We start from the raw sequence: 23,549 nt of genomic DNA on the forward strand, positions 1-23,549 counted from the left end.
CCCGGCCCCGCCGCCGTGCCCCGTTCCCCTCACGGCGCCCCTGTCCCGCAGGCTGACGACGATGCCGGAGGACGAGAAGGGCATCCCGGTGCGCGTGGCGCTGCGCTGCCGGCCACTGGTGCCCAAGGAGACCGGCGAGGGCTGCCAGATGTGCCTGTCCTTCGTGCCCGGGGAGCCGCAGGTGAGGCCCGGGGGGTTCCCGGGGGTTCCCGGTGGTCCCACAGCCCCAGGCCCGGTTACCAGCGCTGCCCCGGCCCTCTCCTCCGCAGGTGGTGGTGGGAAACGACAAGGCCTTCACCTACGACTACGTGTTCGACCCGTCCGTGGAGCAGGAGGAGGTTTTCAACACAGCGGTGTCGCCTCTGGTCCGCGGCATCTTCAAAGGTTCGTCCCCGCTCTTGTCCCTTTGGAACCCGTTCCCGTCCACAAAGCGAGGGGGGTGTGCTCTCTGAGGCCGCCTGGTTCCCGAGGCTGCCTGTGTGGGGCAGTTTTCATGGAATGCCAAAAGAATTTGGGTGGGAAAGGACCTTAAAGCTCATCCAGTGCCAGCCCTGCCATGGGCAGGGACACCTTCCACCAGCCCAGAGTACTCCAAGCCCCATCCAACCTGGCCTTGGACACTTGCAGGGATCCAGGGGCAGCCACAGCTTCTCTGGGCAACCTGTACCCCACTATTCCAGGGAAGAATTATTTCCAAATATCCCTCTGGCAGTGGGTAGCTATTCCCTCTTGTCCTGTCCTAATGAAAGTGTCACTCCCTCCTTAAGAATAACACAATGAATGGATAAACATCCTGCTCCAGGATGCTGCAGTGGAGCTGGGGATGGCAGAGAATTTGTGCTGTGTTTCTATTTAGCTCTAATAAAAATCCGGTCCTAAAAAAAGAGCTGAAATAATAATTTTATCTGTGTTTTGTGGAGTTTTCATTGCCTTTCTTTTTCCCCACTCCATGTCCCTGACTGTGATCTATGCTTAAAGCTAGTGCAAACTGATGATTTTCTGGAAGGGTGGTTTTCAGAAATGCAGCTTTCTGTCCCCACGTGACTCATCCGGGTGCCCTTTGTTCCGTCAGGATACAATGCTACTGTCTTGGCCTACGGACAGACAGGGTCAGGGAAAACCTATTCCATGGGAAGCACGTACACTGCCAGCCAAGAGCATGAGCCCAGCGTGGGAGTCATCCCCAGGGTCATCAAGCTGCTCTTTGAGGAGAAACAGCAAAGGCAGGATTGGGATTTCGTCCTCAAAGTTTCTTATCTGGAGGTAAAAGTTTGTTTTTTTTATCAAGTTAGGAATAAAAGGAGCTTTGGGGTCACCTCCTTCAGGTAACAGATGTTGATTAAATCAATCTCTAAGACCCCAGGAGGTTCTGTCAGTCCAAGGTGAAATGAGTAAAATGTGATGCCAAATTAGCCCTAATTTCAGCACAACTGTCCATTTCTTGCTGTTAACTCTGAGCTGTTCCCCTGCTGCTTCCAGATCTACAACGAGGACATCCTGGACCTGCTGTGCTCCTCCCGGGAACGTTCCCAGATCAGCATCCGGGAGGACCCCAAGGAAGGCATCAAGGTCTGCCCTGCTGGATGTGGGAGCAGGAGAGGGTGGCAGGGCTGGGAACTGGAGGGGCTTATGTGGAGTTTTTTGTCATCCCTAAAGCAGTGGCATGGGGCTTATCCTTGTGTTGGGAGCAGCACAGAGAGATCCAGGGGATGAATCCTCAGGGAAAGCACAGCTTCCCAAGGAGCACATCCAATCCCTCCTGCTCATCCCCTCTCTGGTGTGTGCCCCTGGGAGCTGCCTCCCCAGTCCTTTATTCACACAAACCCCTTCCCCATCAGCCCCTCGCTGTGACTGGCACAGCTCTCAGCTCCCAGCTTGGCCCAGGATATCCATGGATTTGTCCTTGGAGCCCTGAGGAGCTCTGTCTCCATCCCAGAGCCCAGCTGGCTCTGGAGCAGGCAGAGGAACTTGGAGGGTGTTTAGGAACAGGTGATGTGATTCCACGTTCCTGAAGTGAGATTCAGAACCAGTTTTTCCTGGGAGTTGCCATGCCAGGCCCTGGCTGGAGGTGACACTGATTCTTGGGAATGGGCTGGCAAAGTCTGAGGTGCAAGGAGATTTTCCTGATCCCAAGTGGGATGAAGAGGGAACAGAGGATAAACAATGTTTCCTTCCTGGCTACAGATTGTGGGGTTGACAGAAAAAAATGTCACCTGTGCCCAAGAGACCGTGTCCTGCCTGGAGCAGGGGAACAACTCCAGAACTGTAGGATCCACAGCCATGAATTCCCAGTCCTCCAGATCCCATGCTATCTTCACCATCTGCATTGATCAGAAGAAGAAAAATGACAAGTGAGTGTCATTGTGCAGCTTGATGAGAGTCACTTTCCTATAATTTCCTCATCCTGGTCCTGAGTTCTGCTTCTCAAGGCAGTTCAGGTTTTGGCTCTCTGAATTTTCAGCTTCTGGGCTGCTCCTTTTCCACCTGAAAGTTTGTCTGGGAGAGTAAAACAGTTTTTTTCTTCCCTAGGAATTGCAGTTTCCACTGCAAGCTGCACCTGGTAGATCTTGCTGGCTCTGAGAGACAAAAGAAGACCAAGGCTGAGGGAGACAGGCTCAAAGAAGGTCTGTGTGGAATTTGGGTTTCTTCTCACTGGGGAGTTAATAAAAGAGCAAAGCACTTCTTTAACCCTTCAATCAGTTTTTTTAACCTTGTTAAAGTTTTACTAAGGGCAGGAAATGAGTTTGGTGCTGTTGAGGTGGCTTTGCTCACTGTGAGCTTTGTCTGCAGGAATCAACATCAACAGAGGACTCCTGTGCCTGGGGAATGTCATCAGTGCTCTGGGAGATGAGAATAAAAAGGGGGGGTTTGTCCCCTACAGAGACTCTAAGCTGACCAGGCTGCTGCAAGGTGAGAGAAGAAGATGACAAAAGCCTGAACTTAGAGGTGTTTTTTAAATAACAAAGCAGGAGAAAACCCCACAGCTCAGAGCTGCTGCTGCAAAGGGATTTGTTTATTTAATTCCCCACTGAAGCCAGGCCTTTCCCAGACTCTTTATTTTAGGTTCCAAATGCAAACTCAAAACGAGTCCTGCTCTCTTGCACTTTGTGTGACAGGAGGAAACAAGACAAATTGAGGGCATATTTTTGGTGGAGAGAAGGAAGAGAAGTCTGGGAGCAAAGATCTATTATTGTACTTTAATTATGGCAACTCCCTGGGTGATGTCACAGCCAGAATGAAGCTCCAGCTGCCTGTGCCTTCCCTGGGATTTGTTTTCTTAGGCTGAATATCTGGTCTTTATTTTGCAATACCTGGAATTTGTCTTTTAATGTATTTTATTTAAGTTACCCTTTAATTTGAGCACAACTTTAATAATGAAATTACTGGGATTTTTATGGTAATTACATGATTTGGTGCAAAAACTCTTCAGTATTTTCCATGTCTGAAAGTACCTCATGAAAACCTGGATTGGGCTGGGTGTGGGGCCCTTTTTTTTTTCTCTCATCAGGACCTTTAAGGAACCAATTTGTATAAAGCCAAAGGATGAAGTTCCATGCAGCTGTGTGATCTGTTCTTAGCGAAAAATTCCTTAAATTGGGAGAAAATTCTGGATATTCATGGAGGTCTTGCTACTGGAGGGGAGAGGAGAACCTGAGAGAACCAGGCATAAAGAAATTACTTATTAGGGCAACAACTGGGGCTTCTGGGGTGAAATCTTCTGTTTCAAAGCCTGAGTTTGGCTTTCAGAAACCCACTTTAAAACAGAACTGAGTGTGCAGAGAGGAGAGAGTAATGGTTGGCACCACAATCCAGCTCTTTGATCCTCATTTTTGGGATGCACTCACGGGATTGGAACCCTTGAATGGCGACATTTCACTGTTATTGTTGCTCTCACAGCTTTGACATTGTTTCTTTTTCCTTCCCAGACTCCCTGGGTGGGAACAGCCACACACTGATGATCGCCTGTGTGAGCCCGGCAGATTCCAACCTGGAGGAGACCTTGAACACTCTGCGTTACGCTGACAGGGCCAGGAAGATCAAAAACAAGCCCATTGTCAACGTGGACCCCCAGGCAGCTGAGCTGCACCAGCTGAAGCAGCAGGTACTGGGGCATCCCCTCAGGTTCTGAGCTCAGCAGACCCCAAGGGAGGGCACAATCTCACAAAACATGCAAAACATCCCTAACATGCATTGCTTTGTCTCTGGAGGTGGATGGGAAGGGGAAACATGGATATTTCTTGGAGTTTTGCTGTAGCCATAGAAAAGTGATGGTGCTGGTGTGGTTTGAATTTCCGTTCCACCCAACAAATCATTGCCTGGCGAGCTACAGGCACAATTAGAAACACAGAGATGGTTTGGTGTCTTCCTGACATCTCCTGCCTGTGCCCAGCCATGGTGGGAAAGGGAAGAGTTTTCCCTGGTGTGATCCTAGAGGGGAAATGAAGGACCTTTTATCTGAGGAGTAAATGACTTGAAATACTGTAACAACACCACTCCTTTCCACAGGCAGAGGTAAAAGGGGAATTATGGGAGTAGAGGTGTCAGGAAGATCATGGATCCATAGAGCTGCTACATTTACAAGCAATAATTATTTGTCTTTGTAGGTCCAGCAGCTCCAGGTGTTGCTGCTCCAGGCCCATGGAGGGACCCTGCCCGCAGCTATCAGGTAAGATTTGTTATCAAATGTCCTGTGGATGTGTATTTATCACACTCCAGAAAAGTCTCTGGATCTCCTTAGCTTTGGGCTGTAGGGTGAGGGGAGAAATTGGTTGCTTTTTCCCCCCACTCTTTTTGCCATCCTTGCTGAATTTTCTGGGATATTTAGTTTGTAGCAAACACCTCATTACTGCAAAAATGTGTTGCAGGAAGTAAAAGAGGAAACAGGAAACATCTCCTGAATGAATTCCTGTCTCTGAGGCCCATCTACCCCTGTTCTTCTCACCCCTCTACCCCTAAATGTGGGGCAAGCCCATTATCCTTAAAAGCAGAAAATCTGGGACAATCTGGTTGGATTGTGCATTTGAAACATCCTGGGGATGTTTCAAAACCAAGTACATGGAGTTCACAGCCTCTGTTTGGAGGGTTTTCCTGCATTCTGGAAGTGTCCAAGGCTTGGACAGAACCAGGAGCAGCCTGGTCTGCGGAAGGTGTCCTTGACTGTGGCAGGGGTGAGGCTGGATGAGTTTTAAGATCCTTCCCTCCCAAACCATTCTGGGCTATTTATTGTGAATTATTTAGTGAATAATAATAATTCTGGTGGTGCTGTCCCAAAGCCCAAACTCACACCCAACTGTTCCTTGCTGTTGCAGTGGTTTGGCCGCCTCAGAGAGCCTCCAATCCCTGATGGAGAAGAACCAATCCCTGCAGGAGGAGAACCAGAAGCTGAGCCAGGGGCTGAGTGAGGCTGCTGGGCAAACAGCACAGATGCTGGAAAGGATCATCCTGGTAAGTTCATTTATTCCAGGACAGCTCTAACTTGTTGGTAGTTGAGTCAACAGCAGCTCCTGTATTTATGACTGTTCTGGTTTAGGGCAAATTTCAGAGGAAATCCAAATGGGCCCTCCCCCCAAGCTGGTCCAGGAAAAGAACTTCCTCAGAGAAAAGTGGAAAAAACTATTTATTTAACAAACAAAATGCCCGCAAGCATAAGGAATTAATAATATGGAACAATAAAACCTCTCGCTGCGCCAAAGAGAGATGACAAAACTCAGAGAGGTCTTTGCTGTGAGTTGGCTCACCTTCTCAGTCTCTTATCAGTCCCAGTCTCAGCGCTGGAAAATGCCAAAGTCCAGGCCCCACTGGGCCACAGGTGCAGCTCCTGGTGCTTCTCTTGGCTTTTTCGTCCAGAGCACATTTAAATAGCCCTAAGAAAAAGGACAAAAGACAGTCCAGGAAGCTTCTTTGCTTCAGCTAGCTAGACTAACTAAAATGGAAAAGCTCTCTGGCCGCTGTCTGTGCATCCGATGAACACACAGTCCAAGGCCGAAGAGGAGGTGCAGAGGAGTGAACAGTTTTATCAGAACAACTGCACACTTCTTTTTGTTTTGCTCACTTTTAGAACCAACCAGTCTTAAGAGTACAGAACACACAGCACACACAGAACAGACAATTGGGAATATAGGCATCATAGTCACCCTAGGACATTCCACCCCTTATTACTATATCGTTAACCTACTAAAACTAATTGAGTTTTAATTCTACGAACACATACATTATACATGCATATATCTATGTAGAAACAATATACAGCTATATACAGACAATGCCAGTGACCTTTAACAAAAGGTGATATTTACACATAGTTTTTATTTAACAATCAGATTTTTTTGAGGTACACATTGTGTTGTTTTATTTTTTTGCATTACTCACTATGTACAACTTGTTTTCTGAGCAAAGACAATTTTACAGATGGGTTTGTCTGTATGTGCGGCAGAATTGATCTAAACTGGTTTTTTTAACAAACTTGTGTGTACTACAGGGATTTTATTTTTATTTACTGTAAGCAGGAGGTTAGACTGGGCAGAGCTTGCTTTGTTGGTGGAACTTTGAGTGCTAATTAACTAGGTGGCTTTTGCTAGATGCTGCCTCTAATTTTTGAAAGATTTCTTACTTAATGTTTTTAAGGTAGTTTTTAACAGTTTATTGAATTTTTTACTTTTTCAGCAGCCGGATCTTTTGACCAGGTTCTTTACCTTTCCTCTTCTTGATAGCAAATTTAGCTTTCAGCAGAATTTGGATGATTTTTTTTAAAAAACACTTTAGCTGCAGTATTTTTTTTTTTTTACACAATGATGTTATTGATGTATTACAGATGTTCTGGAGCTTCACTTTTTTTTTAGTACAGTCTGAATCGGTTTATGGCAGATGGTGGGGCTGTGCTTCCACCCCTGGGGCAATTGGTTTGAAGTGTACTGCACACTTTTCTATGTGAAGGTAAAGTGAGACCTGCATTTTGCTGCTAAAGGAATGGAGAAAAATGCATTGGCAGTTTTAATAGTTGCACATAAATACTTTGCTGCCTTGGACTCCAGCTCATACTGGAGTTCCAGCATGTTTGGCACAGCAGCACTCAGCAGTGGAGTAATTTTATTTAATGCATGGTAGTTTACAGTTAATCTTTATTCTTTTTTAGATTTACGCACAGGTCAGATGGGGCTGTTGAAGGGTGAGTGGGTTTTGCTGGCCACTTTTTGGCTTTTCAGCTTATAGATCACCTTGTGGATGGGGATCACAGCACCTCGAGTTGTTCTATACTGTTGACGATGCACTGTTCGAGTGGCAATTGGCATTTGTTTCTCCTTTTTTTTTTTTTAGGAGTTTTACAGCAGGTGGTTCTTTGATAGTCTAGGCAAGGTGTTTAATTGCTTAATACTCTTTGTTTTTACAGCTGCTATCTTAAACACTTATTTGAGTTTTTTTTGGGTTTTTGAAATATTTATTTTGGAGGTAGTCCATGCTTAGAATGCATGGGGCCTCTGGGCCAGTCACAATTGGGTGCTTTTTTTACTGATTTCTAGTCAGACTAACATCAGCTTTTACTAAAGTAAAATCTTGTGATTTTTTTTTTTTTTTTTTTTTTTTTTTGTTTTGTTACACCAGCAATAGAAGCAGATTCTTCCCCCACATGGTTTGATGGGAGTACTCTGCATTGTGCACCAGTATCAACTAAGGCTTCACGTTTTGTGGTTCTAATGTGCCATGCCAACGAATTTACACAGTTAAAAACCATGATTTTCCCTAGCCTCTACCTGGCTAGAGGCTGGGCCCCTCTAAGCCTGGTTATTTGGGTTTTCTTGGGCAACTGGAGTTACCCAAGTGGAACTTTTTCTTTGAGTCTTGCCATTTAACAATTCACGCAGCTGTTGTGCTAGATTATCAGTAGATTTTTTATTTTATTTATTCATGTCTTTTTTACAATCACGCAGGAGGGACTACAGCTTACTTTGTGGGATGCTTTCTCTCTCTCTGTTTGGGGAGCATTTGTGTTTGGTGCTAGAACTTCTGACCTGTACTGCTGAGATTTGGAGGAAGCTTTATTTTATTTTTTTAATTTTGTCTCTGAGTGTATGGTGATTTTTTATTTTTTTTTTTTTAATTTTTGCAGATGGGTTTCTACAGCTGTGATTTATTTTGGCATGTGTTGGGCCATGCTCAGCATCTGCATGTGCTTGAAGTTTTTTTGCTATGGTTAGCACACTTTTTTTCATGCTATTTTGCTTCATTATTGCTAAAGCAGAAGAGTATTCTTATGGTTCAAGGCATACGAGTTTTTGCTATATTCTGGGTGTACATGGCACTAAGTTTGGGGTTTTAGTGTTTAGGTTATTTGAGAAGATGGTTTTTGCTACTGCTATTTCTTTTAAGCGTTGATTTTTTTGTTTGTTTGTTTGTTTGTTTTATGGTCTTTTACTGGGTTTGCTGCATATAGAGATCATCTGCACATGTATTTTTGTGCTACATTTCTCAGGACCTGTTCTTAGAGACTGCAAGGGGTAGCTTCTTTATTATTTTTTGGTCGATAACTGGATTATGTGACAGGGATTTTAAATGTTTTGCTTTAGTGCTGTCTAGAATTGTAACTTCTTTTGCATCATCTCAAAGATGGACTAACCAACTAATTACAGATTCATTTGGTTGTCGAGTGTAATTTTTTCTTAGGCTTTGAAGGGAAAAGGACTCAAATAGTGGCTTTTGATTTTGTGCCAGCTGGTTGGGCATTTGACCTTGTGTCAGTCGGTTGGGCTCTTGATTTTGTGTTAGTTTGGTCAGCTTTTGACTGGGTGTCGTTAGGAGGCATTGAGGGTCTTTTATTTGCATTATTATTCATTGGTTGATCTGTTTTTTGTGTGAGCTTTTTTGTTGGGGTGACTGGCAGTGTTTTAGACTTACTGTCTGGTTTAGCTGCTGTTTTGGGCTCACCGTTTGGTTCAGCTGCTGTTTGAGTGACTGGGGTACCTGCTGATTTATTTTTTTGCCCTCCTGCCTCTATTTGCTGCTTCACAGTATTTAGCAGTGTGCAATAAGCATGTGCCAGGGCCCACCCAGCTTATTGCAATAATCTTTTTGTCTTTGGAATCTTCCTGGCACTTCTCTTTCAAGTATTTCTTTACTACAAGCAGGTTCTGAATGTGTTTACATGGAAGGTCTCAGGCTGTAGGGTCAGAAATTTTTTTCAGGGTTTGGCTTATTTTTCTTATACTTCACACTACTCAGAATTTTTTACACTTGGGCTTACTTCTGGGTCAGGAGTCTCATTAGCTCATCTGGAAATTTCAGACCTCACTCTCGACAAGCTGCAAACCATATAGGGGAAGCTCACCAGATGAAATACCAGGAAGGTGGTATTTTTAACATTCGGGGACACTGAACATTTCCAAAAAGTGATGTAACTGATTCAAAAGATAAGAGGGACAGGAGAGACTGAAAAGATTCATCCTCTGTACTTCTTCTAACAAAGTGGGTGCAATTATTCATAAATTTTTAAAATATCTTGCTGGGACTAGGATGCAGGGTAGGACAAAAAAAGTATAAACTAAACATACCCGGCACAAACTCCAGTACCTGTATAAACTTTCTATAAATCATGATCACTAAGCCCAACAAAATAGCAATCTTAATTAGTACACCTCTAGTTGTAAGAGCTATGTGTTAGGGACAACACTGGAGCTAATTCTGGATAAGAAAACAAGCTTAGGGACCAGAAAGGTGTTAAAACATCAGGAATTCAAGGAGCAACATGGCTACTGACTGCTTTATCCCCACACAAAGTACAACCAAAATGTAATCAATAATCAATACAAGTTTTTTTCACTTTTTCGAGCCCCACCTTGGGCGCAAACTGAGAATTATTGTCCTGGTTTAGGGCAAATTTGGGAGGAAACCTCCTAATGGGGTTTCTCTGGAGAGCAAATCCAAACAGCCCCTCCCCCTGAGCCGGTCCAGGAAAAGAACTGCCTCAGAGAAAAGTGGAAAAAAAAAAGTGGAAAAAACTATTTATTTAAACAAACAAAATGCCCACAAGCATAAGGAATGAATAATATGGAACAATAAAACCTCTCACTGCTCCAAAGAGAGATGGCAAAACTGAGAGAAGTCTTTGCTGTGAGCTTTTCAGCCTCTTCTCAGTCCCAGTCTCAGTGCTGAAAAATGCCAAAGTCCAGACCCTGGTGGGCCACAGGTGCAGCTCCTGGTGCTTCTCTGGGTTTTTCAGTCCAGAGCAGATTTAAATAGTCCTAAGAAAAAAGAAAGAAAAAAAAAAAAAAAAAAACAAAAAAACAAAAAAAAAAAAAAAAAAAAAAAAAAAAAAAAAAAAAAAAAACAAAACAACAGTCTAGGAAGCTTCTTTGCTTCAGCTAGCTAGACTAACTTAAAGGAAAAAACTCTCTGTCTGCTGTCCGTGCATCCGATGAACACACTGTCCAAGGATGAAGAGAAGATGCAGAGGAGTGAACAGTTTTATCAAAACAAACCGCACACTTCTTGTTTTGTTCACTTTTAGAACCAATCTTAAAAGTACAGAACACACAGCACACACAGAACAGACAATTGGGAATACAGGCATCATAGTCACCCTGGGACAAGGACATATTGAGAATGTCTCTTAAATGTTCCTTTCACATTGATTCCAAATCAGTCAGAACCAAAAGCCTCCCAGAATCTGTTGGCCTTCAGTTTCCTTGTGGAAAAAAGAGACCAGAATCTTTCAGTTTTTTAATACTTTGAATATTTTATTTTAATATTTTAATTGGCACTTGCACACTTGTTCTCTTGGTTTAGATAGACAGGTATCTACCAGGGAAGATCAGAGTCACCCTTGGAATGTAAGCCCCCTCCCCCTTTTCCAAATTATTATAAATTTGCAATTAAAAAGCCGTCAGGCAAAGATTTTGGGAATAGGTACAGCAGTTTTTTACTAGGGATATTAAACATACAAATGCTGTAGTACAAAAGAGTAAGCAAAACCAAACCAACAAGAAATCCTAGAAAACCCTGACAGAGTCAGAAATACAGCCTGACACCCTGTTGGTCAAGGTGTTGGAAACAGTCCAAAGTCAGCCCTCCTGGAGTGGCAGGTGTGTCCTGTTGGAAGCAGAGATAATCCTGTGGAGTCAAGGGTCCAGAGCTGGATCCAGTCTTCCTTTGGGAACGCTGGAGTGCCTGGTGACACTTGTGGCTCCTTTTTATCTGGGTGGAAATGGTTTGTCTCCTTCTCCCTGGGTGGAGCATCTCACAATGGGATGATGAAATGTGTCCTGTCATTGGTGAGCTTTGATGGTCCATTAACAGAAGATATTCCCATGGGGGTAGTGGAAGAGGGAAAAGAGATAAGAAACAACACCCCACACCGTTTTTAACAGCTGGCTTGTTATCAGGGAAGGCAGTTACCTCCTCCCTTCTGGACTCACAACAGATAAAGAAAAATCTCCCCAGTCGAGCTTTGGCCACCTCTTTGTTGTGGTCAAGTACTCTTTAAGTATCCAACACTTCGTCTCCTTGGCAACTTATGGGGAAAAAAATTCTTTAAAAAAGTAACAAACCTAACCTCCAACACTTGTGCTCTCCCTTCCCCACCCTGCTTTTTTCCTATTGCCTGCAGTATCTGTCCCTGAAAAACTGCTGTGAAATCCAAACTGGTGACCCTGACCATGAAAGATCTTCCTGTGCATTGATTTTCACAGTGCCAACCCTTTGCTGCAAATTAACCAGCAGATTTCTGGCTTCTTACCTTCTATGAATCAGTATAATTCTGATTTTTTTCAGACAGAGCAAGAAAATGAGAAGATGAATGCAAAACTAGAGCAGCTCCAGCACCATGCTGTGTAAGTGTCCCTACACCTTTCTCCTGGAGTAATGTCCTTGGGAATTCAATGTTTTCAGTGGGATAAACTGGATCCAATCATCTGGGAGTTTGTTCATACAGAATTAATTCCAAGGTTGAGTGGGGAAAGTTGTTCTTCCCTGGCACGAGCTTGCCATGGACTTGTTCCTGTGTTTCCAGGTGCAAGTTGGATCTGCAGAAGCTTGTGGAGACTGTGGAAGATGAGGAATTAAAGGAAAATGTGGAGGTGATCCGGAACCTGCAGCAAGTGCTGGCTGAGCTGCAGGTAAGGCTGAACCCAGGGAAGAGGGATTTGTGTCAACTTAGTCAGGAAAGCTGGGATTCCACTCCAACAACTTCCCTTAAGGAGCCCAGGAATTAAAAGTGTGAAATGACTATTGACATCGAGTTCAAAACTGTCCTGTTCTGCTTTAATGCTGCAGAAAGGCCACTTGTGCTGCTCCTGGGTGGGGGAAAATGAAGAGTCTACATGAAAAAACCTGATACTGGAGTTTGTCATGCATTTACAGTCCCTAAATTGAAAGGAGTGTTCTAAACTCGGTGATTTTTATGGACAATGTAAATTGCAGGAACCCGAACTGGTTAAATAGAAGCTTCCAGGCTTTTGTCTAATGGAGGAATTGCAGTTCTCCCTCACTGGACATTCCTCTGTTCTCTTCTCCTCTTTCTGTTCTCTTGGAGAGAGAGTTCAGGGAAGATTTTAAGGAATGACTTTTCTGACTAGACAAGGAGTAGTTTCCTCACGTTCCTTGAGGACGAGGGTGATGGTCTCCTCCTTCCAGAGAGGTTCTGGCCAGAGGAGAATCACTTTGTGCTTTGCCATAATGTGTCAATAGACTCTTATTTCCTTCGTTATATTTCCTATTTCCCTCTTCATCCAAATTTTCTTCTTTCTGTCTACCAGATTGAAAATGCTGCCACCACAGAAGCTGCTGCAGAGCTGCCAAACTCTCAACAGGGTTCTCCAGGTGTACGTTTGGGGCTCAGCAGTACACTCCTCACTGGGGCATGGCTTTATTTCCTAATCCCTTTTATCTGCTCCCTTCTGCTAATTTTCTAACCCAAATGCTTGATAAATGATCACTCTTGTCTGTGCTGTTTTAAACTCAATGCATTCAGGGTCAAGAACTTGTTCCCATTTCTGCATATCTGATTTTTTTTACGTAAAAGTGAATTTGAAGAGCTCTGTAGAAACAGAGCTCATGTAATTCAGGAGCTCTGGGTTGGCCTCTCCTCAAGGCTATGTCTCCTGCAGGAAGGAGAAGTGGGCCAGGAATCCAAGAGAGCTTCCAACGACTTCAGCACCCAACATGCCCTGCGCCAGGCACAGCTCTCCAGGGAGCTGCTGGAGCTCAACAAAGCCCTGAGTCTGAAACAGGCCCTGGCCAGGAAGATGTCTCAAAATGATACTGAGCTGGAGCCCATTCAGTCCCAGTACCAGGTAAAGCTGAAATCCTCCTTGGTCAGTTTGTTTTCCCCAGTTCTTGCTGGGGAGGGAAGGGAGGACACCTGTCCTTGGGAGCCTGTTCTGATTTGGGTCTATTATTTAAGCTTTGTGTCCTTGCTCCCTTGGGCAGTTTTCCCTGTCGTGCTGGGATCTCCCATCTCTGAAATGATTCAGTCAGGACGTGGCCCCAGTGACTCTGTGCCCACCAAAGCTCCAGAGTGAGCTGGGCCAGCCCCTGTGACCCTCACGCTCTTAGAGAAGGTGGTTTAGTAGCCTGTTGTGAAGGAATGGGGTTTTTCAGAGTTTCTCTGTCTTAAAGCTTTGCCTCAGGGTGTCTTTCCTTTCAAATAAAGGTTTTTATTTGGACATTTATTGCTGTCCTTTCTAGACCAATATCAAGAATCTAGAACGGGAGGTCAACAGTTTACAAAAGGAAAAGGAGGAACTGATCCTTGCTCTGCAGATGGCAAAGAAGGACATCAACCAGGCCAAGTAAGAGGGCTTTGCCTGCAATTCTGGGGGTTGTTAATGTGTCTGAAAATCCAATGTCTTGCGCTTCCATGATCTCTAAAAGCTCTTTTTTTTGATGCAGAAGTGTCCCTTTAATATGCCAGGAGCTGCAGAGAAGCCTCCTGTGGACTTTCAGCAGCAGCAGAGGTGACATTTCTCATGAGGTGTCCCTGAAGCTGAAGAGGATTTGTTGTTGTTTTTTTCCAGGCTGAGCGAGCGGCGCAGGAAAAGGCTCCAGGAGCTGGAAGCACAAATCAATGAGCTCAAGAAGAAGCTGAATGAGCAATCCAAGCTCTTGAAGCTGAAGGAATCCACAGAGCGCACGGTGTCCAAACTGAACCAGGAGATCATGGTAACCAACGGGCACCTCTGGCTTGAGCCAGTGTGGGCAAAGCAGCTCCCAGGCAGCAACCCCAGGAATCCCAAACAGAAATCCACTTTCTGTTTGGTCAAATAGGAAATAGCTGTTTCTGGCAAGATTCCTTTGTCTGCGTGACCACAGTAGGCAGGTGACTGTTGAGATTTGGGAGGAAAATAAGTCCAAAGTACCTTCTGGCACTTCTAATTTATTGCCTCAGTCAAGTAATCTGATTCCTCTTTGGTTTCCCTAAACTGTGGCTGTGTTGGTCTTCCCTTTATGCCTAAAAAAAAAAAAAAAAAAAAAATCTGGTTTTAGCACTTTTGAGAGTGTCCTAGGTGGGAGCACAGTAAGATTTCCCACTTGCCACTCCCCACAACTGGCAGGCACAGAGGGATTGGAGGTTGAAGCTCTTTAGGGTGTAAATCCTGGATAATTCTTCCAACCACTGGTGTTTTTCAGGATATGAAGCAGCAAAGGGTGCAGCTGATGCGTCAAATGAAAGAAGACACGGAGAAATTCAGGCAATGGAAGCAGCAGAAGGACAAGGAAGTCATCCAGCTGAAGGAAAAGGTGAGCAAACAAGCTCCTCACTCTGTTCCTCCCTCCAAAGCGCTGCTGCAAGGTTTCCTTAACTGTGAAGCAACTGAGAAGAGCTTGGGAATGCTTTGAAGAGAAGCTTGGCTCATGTGGCTGCCACTTTTCACCACTTGGACTTGTTTGAGGCTGGAGATCTTCAAGCTCTTGCCACAGCTGTGACTCTGCTCTAAAGCAGGAAGCAAAGAATAGTCAATATTTGAAGGATTTAGAGAGGTAGCGTTTGGCCTTAGCATGGGAGGTTTTTAAACTTCCAAAGGAATGTTGGATCTGCAGGTTAATAAAATCTGGGAGCTTTGTGGAGGCTGAGTGCAATGGCCAGCAAACACTTGGAGTTTGGTATCACAGCAATTCCTGCTCCTCAATGCCTTGGGATGCTCAGGCTGGAATTTTGGGGCTGCAACCTCACCTTTGTAATGGAAAATTTGACTTTTCCAGCTGTTTTTTCTTGCAGGACCGAAAGAGACAATATGAGCTCCTCAGGCTGGAAAGAGATTTCCAGAAACAGGCCAATGTCCTCCGGCGCAAAACAGAGGAGGTGAGGAGCCAACATCTCCTGGAAATTCCCAACCAATCCCGAAAGTCTGACAAGTGGGGCTGGAGGAAGGAATAGGATACACAGAAACCTCCTAAAGGAAGCTTAGAGGCTGAAAAGAAAAGCTTTTCTCTCTGTAAAAGCATTTTCTCTCTGGAGAAGTCTCCATTTCTGCCTTAGGGCCTTTGAGAGATCCCAGTTAAATTTGCTCCTTAAGGGCCAGATGACTGTGAGTCCCAGGTTCCTGTGGGAAATCCATGCAGATGCCCAAGGTAGAAAGTGGAAAATGAGTTTGGGTAGCAGTTCAAAATCCTTTCAGGATGGCTTTGTAAAAGAAATGCATCTTCAACCCCTCATTTTGGGTGTTGTCTTCAACCTTCAGGCCTAGAAGGAGCTTCTCTTTAAAGGAGGAATGGCAGCAAAGAAAATAAATCAAGGGCAGGAATCCTTGAGTTAAGCCAAGATAACCTGAGATTTATTAACCTTGTGCTGTCACTGTCCCAGTGCTTGCCTTGGCCTGGGAATCCCTGGTCTTTCTAGCTTTAGCAGATGATTTGCAGTCCTTGTTCAGCTCCTTGTGGCATCTTTTCCAGGCAGCAGCTGCCAACAAACGCCTCAAGGATGCCCTGCAGAAGCAGAAGGAGGTGGCAGATAAACGGAAGGAGACCCAAAATCGGGGCATGGAAGGAATTGCTGCAAGAGTCAAAGTGGGTAACAGCATATTTGCATCTCAGCACTGGGCAAACTGGGATTTAGGGTGGGTGCTGCTGGTCTTGGTGGCTGGAGCTCAGTAGGAGGACTAGGGAATTACAGTGGGATTATTCAGTTTCTCTGAAATATCTTCAGGGAGGGTTCAGTCCTGGATTTGAGCTCAGCCACTGGATTTTGGGGGTTATTTTTCCAGAACTGGCTTGCAAATGAAGTTGAGGTGCTTGTCAGCACTGAAGAAGCTCGAAGACACCTGGCAGACCTGCTGGAGGACAGGAAAATCCTGGCAAAGGAGCTCCTTGAGCTGAAAGAGAAGAAAGATGCTGGAGAAAACCCCCCTCCAAAGCTCCGGGTAAGAGGGAAATCCTTTTCCCTCCCCACTCCTCTGGCTGTTCAGCAATACTTGGATTCATTATTCTCACTCCCACTTGAGTAGAAGTACTCTCTGTTCCCTCAGAAGGTGGGGATGGATCCAACCCATGGCTACCTTTCTGGGAGAAAGGGTTAATGTCCTTGTCCTCTGACATGTTAGGGACAAGATGTGCTGAAGGAACTTGTTACTTAATGGAATTGGGGAATTTTTTTTTTCCCCAGAAAGGGCAGTTAGGTTTTGGAACTGCGAAGTGATGGAATCACCATCCCTGAAAGAGACCAAAAAATGTTTGGATGTGGCACCTGGATGGGGACATGGGTGACCTGTCAGTGTTGGGGGGATGGTTGTACTCAGTGCTCTGGGAGAGCTTTTCCAGCCTCAAGGATTCTGAGGGATGTGAGTGGTCCACTGCCCTTAGCAAAGGCTTTTGGGAAGGAGCGATGAAACTGAAGCTGTGAGGAGATGCCTGGAGGCTTTTCTAGCTGGAATATCTATAAATGTGTGATTTCCTCCCCTGTTCCTGCTCTGGATCCGTGTGCTGTGATTCCAGAGGCGCACATACTGCGTGTCTGACCTGGAGGCTCAGGACACGGATCTCTCCATCTCCAAGCAGATCGAGAGCCTGCAAACAGAGATGGAACTCAGGTAAGGCACTGCCACAACGCTCATCCACACAGCCTGGCCTTTGGCTTTTCCCTCATTTCCATCCCAACTCTGGGAGGTGGAAGAGGATGTAAGACACACAGGCTGACACTGGAAATGATCAGGGAAAGGCGTGGGTTTTCCTGGCTGGAATTTTTCCTAAACGTGGGGAAAATACTCAGGTACTTAGACTGGGTGTTTTGAGCTGTTATTAGCACCTCTGGGGGTGAAAACCTCCACTTGGCCCCACTCCACTTTAATTTGGGAATGTGGAGTGGAGGCAAAACTCCCCAAGAGAGCAATGCAGGCTCCAGATGCTCTACTGAGCAGCAAAAATCTCAATCTATACTATTTTACTTAATATTCTGGGAACAGGAATGTTCACTCAGAAACCAACCCTGCTTTTCTCGTGTGTTGTAACCCCAAATCCATGGATTCTTCCCCAGGAGTGCCCAGATAGCAGATCTGCAGCAGAAGCTGCTGGATGCAGACAATGGAGATCGAGCCAAGCAGCGCTGGGACAGCATTACTACCATCCTGGAGGCCAAATGTGCTCTGAAGTATCTCCTGAGAGAGGTAAACCCTGGATCTTTCCTCTTTTATCCCTGAAAATAGAGGCTGCAAGTCTGCTTAGCCACAAATAAAAGGAAGTTACCAAAGAAATTTGAATAAAGCCCTCTTGTAGGGAATGAGGTTTATTCCCTTTTCCAGTTTGGATTACAATAATCTATACTGGGGAGTGAAATCTGAAAAACAGGGAAGAGGGAAGTGCAATAGATGAGGATCTGGAGATACCAGCTAAATGCTTGCATGGGAAGGGGTAAATTTCAAAAGTGGAAAGAGAAGAAAAAGTATCTAAAATGCTTCCTGAACAAGCAGGGAAACAACAGCAGTGCTGGCTGAGGTCAGGGGAAGCAGTGGAATTAGTGTTGAGATGGGAAAAAGAGACATTTGGGTATCGTGGGATTAGGGAAGAGCAGCTGAAGGACAGAATTACTTGTTGCTCCCTGGTGCTTGGATATCAAAGGAGAAGGGTGAAAAGGAAAATACTCCGAGTGTTGCAGGAAGGAAAGTGAATTCAGAACTGTGAACAAGACTCTCAGCTCCCTGGTTTGCACTTCCAAAGTGTCTGGCTCTGAATCTCTCCTGGTTTCCTTGGTGCTGAGGGCTGGTCCAGTTCCTGGTGTGGCTGGAAGTTATAGGGATGCTTCCCCTCCACATTGCAGCACTTGTCCCAGCAGGGAATCCCTGTTCCAAGCCATCCCTTGCTCTTGTTTTCCAGCTGGTCTCCTCCAAAGTGCAGGAGAGCAAACTGCAGAGCAGCCTGGAGCAGAGCCAGGCCAGCTGTTCTGACATGCAGAAGATGCTGACGGAAGAGAGAAACCACACAGCAGAGCAGGAGGCAGAATTCCATAATCAGATTTTGATGCAGGAACAGCAACACCAGGAAAAGGTGAATCACAGCTTGTGGAAGTCTTGGAGTCTGATCTCCAGGTCTGCTCAGAGAGAAGGGCAAGGGGGCATGTGCTGAAATGAAGCTGGTGCTGAATAGCAATTCAAATTTTGTTGAATTTTTGCAAATGGTTCATTAAAAACTAAAGGAGTCTCTGTGTTTATTCAGTAACTTTCCTCCTGCTTTAAATGAAGAGGTTACACCTGAGCACAAGATCACCTTTCAAGTAGGTCAGGCTGAAATTATGCTGGAAGTGGCAGGAAATTTCCCCGAGGCTGGACTTAGATGCCGAGTGCTCTTTTCAGAAATTCACTCCTGTTTATTCCAACTTGCTTTTAGGTTCTGTACCTGCTCAGGCAATTCCAGCAGAAAGAAGCAGCAGAGAAGAGATTGGAAGACTCCCTGAACGAGCAGGAGAAACAAATGCAGGAGCGACTCCGGTTCCAGGTGCAGTGGCTTGGGGAGGGTGGGATCCTCTGGGATACCTGGAATTAGGAGGATTGTGTGGTCCCTTTGCCAGAAGCCTGCAATAGAGTGGTTGCTGTGCAGGCTGGAATAACCCTGGGGGATTTTCTCTTATTTATCTCCAATGGAACAAGTTTCCTCTTGTCCTGCAAACAGGAGGAAGAGCTGGAAAAAATGAGGGAGATCTGTGAGAAGAACGAGGAACTCCTTCAGGAAGTCAACGCTCTGAAACAGGTAGAGCCTTGTGCAGACACCAGACCCTTGTGGCAGTTGGTTTTAGTGGATTTTGCAGAGCTCATCTTTGTCCCTTTTGACAGAAACTGCTGCTTGTCCAAGTTGCCAGTGGCCAGAAGATCCAGCACATCCAGCAAAGGCCACCTCAGTCTCCAGACTCTTCTTTTGATTACATTCCACCCAAAGTAAGAGGCTGTACAGGTTGTATTGTATGTGAATTCTTTGCCAGAGTTAATCTTGGCTTTTGATAATGTGGTTTTTTCTTTCTCCTGAGCTGCTTTTGCCAGACACTTGTTCAACTCGTTGAAGTTCTGCTCATTGAAGTGGCTCCTTCAGTCCTTTCCAGAAGACTCAAATACCTTGCATTAGGGTTTTTTTGTTAAAAGAAAAATAGGCAAACAAAACCCCTAAACCTGTTTCCTCGCTGTAGTTCTGACTTATTATCCTCCTTCACAATCCAGATTGGTTTTCTGTAGCATTCCCAGTCTTTAAATTATGGAGTAAGGCACACATGCCACAGCAAACTTTGCTGCTTTGCAAAGAGCCAAACCTTTATGCTGGGAGGAAGAAATTATTTAAAACTCTTTGGACAGGAGTGTGACACTTGTTTTTTGTCATGTGATGTGACAACAATTCGGACTTCAAGGATTTTTCATTAGTAGTTTAAATTGATTGAATTTTCAACCCTGCCAATTGGTTCTTTTTTTCCCCTCCCTCACTCCACATCCTTCTTGGCTATGTGGGACTCTGAAAACCTTAATTAAACCTTTAAAAAATATAATAGTTACTAATAAAATAGCATCTGTGTGATTTTTGGTGGCCTAACCCCTCGTGCTCCTGTGTTGCAGCCCAGAGGCCGTCGGCAGACAACCGCCAAGCCCCGATCTCCCAGCCCTGAGGTGTTTGTGGAGGATCTGCTCTCTGACCCTGGAGAACTGGAGGATTCTGATTGGCTTCCTGGGAAATCAGGCAGAGGAGCAAGGAAAAACCTCATGGGGGTAAGATCCAACTGCCCTTGATCCAGTGTCTGTTAGGGAGTCCCTTGCTGTGTCCAAAGATTGGATATGGAGCTGCGAGGTGTGGTGTCTCCACTGTTCTCAAAGTGGCAGGAATGGGTTATTTGGGTGCCTTGGGGGTATTTAGGACCTTCCTGCAGACACAACAAAAGTTGTCTGCAATCAGCAACCCCTTCCTGGACAGGTTTTCCCCTATCCAAGTCACCTTCTCCCAGGTGCTGCCCTGCTGTCTGTGCCTGAGCTGGCCTCTGCTTCAGGAACAGCCCCAACAGCAGCCAGATGTATCCAGGGAGTCAATTCAGGGAATAAAACAACAGGAAAAAAAAAGGTGGCCTGTTGTGGATCCTTGTTCCCTTTGGGAACCTGCAGCTTCCAGTCCTGACAAAGCCTCAGCTTCCTCTGTATGTGTCAGTCTGGAGCTTCAGTCTGTGGCTCAGAAAATTCCTGAGGCTTTTGGGGTGGGGACTCCTTCTTTTTGTGGAAATGTGGCACAGGAACTGGGATCCTTTGGCATAACCTCAAGTCAGGCACTGGGTAACTGAAGGTACTTTTCCTGTAGATCCTGAAGATGGATTTTTAGGTAGAAGGATTTTATTCTGGATATTAGAAAGAAAATTATTCTGGGATGCGGGACTGGCAGCGAAAACGACAAGAGGCAGCTTGCGGGGGGGTGTCCTTGTCCTTGAGCTGGCAGGACCTGGAGCATTCCAGGAGCATCCTGGCCATTGGATCCCCCTTCCCTCCGCAGTGCTCGTGCAAGGGCCGCTGTGGGAACAGGCAGTGTGGCTGCAGGAAACAGAAGCTGGCATGCACCGACGGCTGCAGCTGCCCTGCTGCCACCTGCAGGAACAGGGACCGGGGCCTGGTGAGTGCTGCTGCCTCTGGGGGGGCTGCAGGGGCTGGGTTTGGGCAGGGGCAAAGCTGGATGAAGGGATAATTCCTACACAAGCATAGTTTGTCCAGGCAGAGCCACGTGAGCTTTGCTGAAACTCGGTGAGTGTCACTAATTAGTGCCTCTCTGGTAACTGAGGACAATTTTCCACTGCAGGACCAGACTCTGCCTTTCGGCACAGGCATTTGGAGATTCACAGCAGAGGTTTTCATGTTCCCACTTCACAACCACAAAGTCTGAGGACAAATAATTTCAGTTTTCCTTTTGGATTCAGTAAAATTAAAGTTGTGTCTTTGGCTTCAGACAACACAAAACATTGATTCATTCCCAGATTTCTTTTGAAGAGTTGGAAGAGGGGATGGTTTGGGGAGGAGGTGGTTTTAGCACCAGGAAGGTCCATGAGAAACTGATGTTCATTGAGGAAGATATTCCTACTGGGAATTTTGCACTTGGATCTCAGAGATGTGGTGCAGGGACATCCCATAGTGCTCTAATTATTTTATGGAGGCCAAGCCTGAGCTGCAGCATCCTGTAGTGTGGAAAACTTCCCAGCTAGGAGAGCAGGGGGCTGTGGTGGGAAGGATATTCTGCAAGAGCTTCACTCTCTGCCCCTCAGGAAACCACAACATCTGACGAGAACAAAAGGGACTCAGATGGGTCCTTGAAGCTGGAAGACCCCATGGAAGTGAGAATAGAAGACAGTTTCTTCCAGCCCGTGGGCGTCACTTCAGCCTCAAAGGTATTCCCAGGGGAGGGCAGAGCTGCTGAACGAGGGATCTTTGAGGGAGATCACCCCAGAGGTGAAGCTGCTTCTGGAAAACTCTGCACAGCTCCAGGCAGCTCGTGGGGATGTTTGGAGTGTGCCGAATTCCTAAGTTTTCACACTGAAATGGTGGCATGGGCCTGCCATGTTTTCCTGCAGCACCTTCAGCAAGGAGAGAGGGGAAGTAGGGAGCTTGCAGGATAAAATCACATCTGTCCATGTTCAAAGTGACCTAAGCTGTTGTGCTCTCTGATCTGACACATCTTATTTTGCCTCAGCTGAATAAATTCCCTTATCCCATGGGAACCCTCTATTCCAACTGCTGTCTCTTCCTGCTGGATCTTGATATTTTGTAAAAAAATAAGTCTTTTTCCTGACTTGAGTAAAAAAGCCAGCTCTTGAGGTTGGCCTGGCACTCAGTGTCCTGCTGCCTCTGGTGGGTGACTTCAGCAGTGACTAAACTCCAAGGGTTGTCCCCTGCTTTCCCACAGGTCCTGCAGGATGTCACAGACAAGGAGATGTACCTGAAGATTCCCAGCACTGCTGCCTCCCTGCTTGAGAGGGATGAGGAGTCCCAGGAGAACCAGAACCCCTTGGGGAAGAAGAGGAAAAAGATGCTGAACAGCAACATCAGCTTCTTCTCAGGCTGCACCCCCATCAGGGAGGGGTTTAACTGAGCTGGAGCTTTCCCATCCCTTTAGGCCACATCCCTGGTGGCTTTTGGGGGAGCTGGATTCTCCTGCTAGAGCAGCAGCTCCTGCCCTCACAAGGGAGTCAAACTCTGCCTCTTGTTGGTAGTGTCTCTGTAAATATTTGTGTGTTGGGGATAGGGGGAGGGTGAGAATCTTTCCTCTAGAATTCTTGGAGTGAATGGGGTTATTTTCCAGGTGGGTGTTCCCAGCTCCCTTCTCCCTGCCGAGCTGTGAATGCTGGGTACGGTTACACCTGTAATCTTGAAAGAACTTTGCCTTTGCACTGGGGTTCTGCTCCTGCCTCTTCCCACGGAGCCTTGAAGGAACTTTTCCAGCTGCCCTGGTAGAGCCATGGAGTGAGAAGGCCCTGGCTGAAGTCTTAAAGCAGCAGCTCTGAACTGGTCTGGCTTTCTGGCCCCTTTAGCCGCTGGACTGGTTTTATTCAGTGAACTTAGAAACTTGATCTATGTGAATATGTAGAATTTTACCTCTAATTTGTAGCTTTAAATAAAGGAATTAATAAACCTAGCTTGGAGTTGGAATTATTCTGCACAACACCCCCCAGCCTCCCCTGGGCTCTCTGCAGTTATACTTGGCCTTAAAATCAGCCCAGGATTTGCTGCCACTGGGACCTGTCTGGACACCCCAAACAAGGTCCTGCTGCTTTTCCTTTCCTTCAGCCCTAAGTTATCAGTCTCAGCAGGAAGAAAAGGTAATAATTTTTTTTTTTGTCAAATTTAATTCTTCCTTTATGCTGATGTGGCAACCCAGCCCTTCCCTAGGTTGTGCACAGGAATGTGGGATTTGGGCTGTCGTTTCCCTGGCCTGAGAATCCTCTTTATCTGATGGATGAGGGCTCTAACTTAAGGAATCCCAGGATGGTTTGGGTTGGAGGGGGCCTTAAGGATCACGTACTTCCACTCTCCCAAGGTGCCCCAAGCCCTGTCCAACCTGGCCTTGGACACTTCCAGGAATGGGCCAGGCACAGGTTCTGTGCAAGAGCCTCCCCACCCTCACAAGAAGAA

General features: G+C 45.9%; 1 protein-coding gene across 1 annotated transcript; it reads left to right on the top strand.

Moving 5' to 3' along the window:
- Positions 1–61: 61 nt before the first annotated feature.
- On the top strand, positions 62–22,895 carry LOC310923041 (chromosome-associated kinesin KIF4-like; the record flags this gene model as incomplete). The annotated part of the gene is made up of 30 exons (XM_083884100.1): positions 62–181; positions 270–384; positions 1,073–1,263; positions 1,480–1,569; positions 2,185–2,351; positions 2,530–2,624; positions 2,791–2,910; positions 3,927–4,102; positions 4,605–4,666; positions 5,310–5,445; positions 11,761–11,819; positions 11,999–12,104; positions 12,744–12,809; positions 13,095–13,280; positions 13,675–13,778; positions 14,004–14,148; positions 14,617–14,727; positions 15,206–15,289; positions 15,880–15,993; positions 16,191–16,346; positions 16,918–17,012; positions 17,456–17,585; positions 18,292–18,462; positions 18,802–18,909; positions 19,084–19,161; positions 19,245–19,346; positions 20,010–20,159; positions 20,926–21,042; positions 21,686–21,808; positions 22,324–22,895. 30 exons carry the CDS (start codon positions 62–64, stop codon positions 22,507–22,509), a joined length of 3,663 nt encoding a protein of 1,220 aa, XP_083740226.1. The 3' UTR covers positions 22,510–22,895.
- Positions 22,896–23,549: the final 654 nt, after the last annotated feature.

The sequence above is a fragment of the Zosterops lateralis genome (genome assembly GCF_965231275.1).
Source record: "Zosterops lateralis genome assembly, chromosome: Z".
NCBI classification, from domain to species: Eukaryota; Metazoa; Chordata; class Aves; order Passeriformes; family Zosteropidae; genus Zosterops; species Zosterops lateralis.